Here is a 1,771-nt window from a genome sequence, read left to right as displayed (position 1 = left end):
GGTGGGGGGGGGGGGGTCGCCACTTAATGATGGTGCAGCCGCGGAAGAGATGCAAAGACATCTAGCGAGATTGCAGGCAATGGCAGCCGGCGGACCTTTTGGGTCGGTCCCGACCACCGCAACCAATCTAGAAGATGATGCGATACTGGGTATTCTTGCAGTTTTACTCAGGAATGCAGTGTAACTTAATGCAGATGTTACATTGGTTGATGCAGCGTTACAGATGTCAGCACGCCAATACCACTTTGTGTGCATTTTTTTTTTTTTTTTTTCAGGTGAAGCCGGAGCCGCCGCCGCTGCTGTCGGCTGGAGGGATCTGACGCGTTGCGCTCATGGCTGTGGGCCTTGGATGAATGGTAACCTGGCTTGTGCCTGTAGACGATCAGCAGCAGCAGCATGGCGGCGGAACCTTTACCCTTTTGGAAGTCCCTCGTGGCTGGTGGGGCCGCTGGGTAAGAACATCCGTGACCGACTACAACTCCTCCTGCTGACCGTGACCGGTCACCCATTCTTCTCACTTTCTCCTGTACACTGTGATGGATCCAATGGCTAGTGTGGTAGAGATTGCCATGATGTACCCGACAGACGTGGCCAAGACACGGGCACAACTGAACACTGCTCGCAACACGTCCATGTGGAGCACTCTGGCCCAGATTGCCCGCACTGATGGTCCCACTGGCCTGTACCGTGGTGTGCTCAGCCCCATCGTGGCCGAAGCCCCCAAACGAGCCACCAAGTTTGCAGCCAACGATTTCTTCAAACCCCTGCTCACTCTTGAGGATGGTTCCCTTCCTGGCCACCGTGCTGGTATGTGAGCGTCTATCTAGACCCTGCAGCTAGTCTAGCCACACGCAATCATCTCGCCTCAATATCTCTCCCAATGGCACGGATCAGGCATGGCTGGCGCCTTGGCGGGATCCGTCGAAGCCTTTGTCAATTGCCCCTTTGAGACGGTCAAGGTCCGCATGCAAGCCAAGGAGAGTCGTCAAATGTATCAGGTCAGTCTGCTGCTGCTGCTGCTGTTTGAATCTGACACGCATGGCCCTTGAATGTTTCGAGTCTCAGAGACCGAATTCACGACAAACACCTCACGGTTGCTTTTGACGCGAGCAGTCGACCATGGACTGCTCACGACAGCTTTTGGCCAAGGAGGGCGTGGCTGGCCTGTATCGTGGCATTGAACCCATGGTTTTGCGCAATGCCGGCTGGAACGGCACTTACTTTGCTTGCATTGGTCTGGTTCGCAACCTCATTTCCAAGGGCGAGAATACCAATAGTACGTCCAGGCCTGCCAGGGGAGAAGCCTTGGCTCTCATGCATGGCTCTCATGCATGGCATGCTCTCTCACAATGCACCTCTGACGTCGTGTCTGTTGATCTGGCCAACCTCAACCTCAGGCAAACTCCAGCGTTTTGTATCTGGCGTGATTGGCGGTACCCTGGGAGTGCTAGTGGCAACGCCCTTTGATGTGGTCAAGTCGCGCATGCAGAACCAGCAAATGGCTAGTGCTGGAGCCGTAGCCACGCAGTACCGCTACGCCATCCCCAGTTTAGTATCGATTCTACGCACTGAGGGCCTTGCCGCCATTTACAAGGGCTTGGGACCGCGCATGGTGCGCCTGGGTCCCGGCGGAGGCATTATGATTGTGGCATACGATGCCGTGGCCAGCTGGTTGCGGTAGGTCTTGCCAACGGACCCCTGGCCATGCCCGGTGTTTTAGAAGAGCATCAGTGGTGTCGACACTGCCGTCCATGGTTGAAGACCAAAGAAG

At 55.7% G+C, this 1,771-nt stretch overlaps 1 protein-coding gene across 1 annotated transcript in view; it reads left to right on the top strand.

Moving 5' to 3' along the window:
• Positions 1-396: 396 nt before the first annotated feature.
• MONBRDRAFT_34188 (uncharacterized protein) overlaps positions 397-1,771 on the top strand; it is a gene marked incomplete at its 5' end in the record, with an annotated part of 5,007 nt that continues 3,632 nt past the window's right edge. The window contains 5 exons of the mRNA XM_001749557.1: positions 397-452; positions 554-807; positions 895-998; positions 1,114-1,276; positions 1,398-1,677. Coding sequence (XP_001749609.1) covers positions 397-452; positions 554-807; positions 895-998; positions 1,114-1,276; positions 1,398-1,677 — 857 coding nt within the window. The remainder of the gene's footprint in view (positions 453-553; positions 808-894; positions 999-1,113; positions 1,277-1,397; positions 1,678-1,771) is intronic.

This window comes from Monosiga brevicollis, genomic scaffold (assembly GCF_000002865.3).
Source record: "Monosiga brevicollis MX1 MONBRscaffold_31 genomic scaffold, whole genome shotgun sequence".
In the NCBI taxonomy this organism is placed as follows: Eukaryota; class Choanoflagellata; order Craspedida; family Salpingoecidae; genus Monosiga; species Monosiga brevicollis.
The sequence above is the reverse complement of the archived record's forward strand: the minus strand, read 5'-3'. Positions and strand labels throughout refer to the sequence as shown.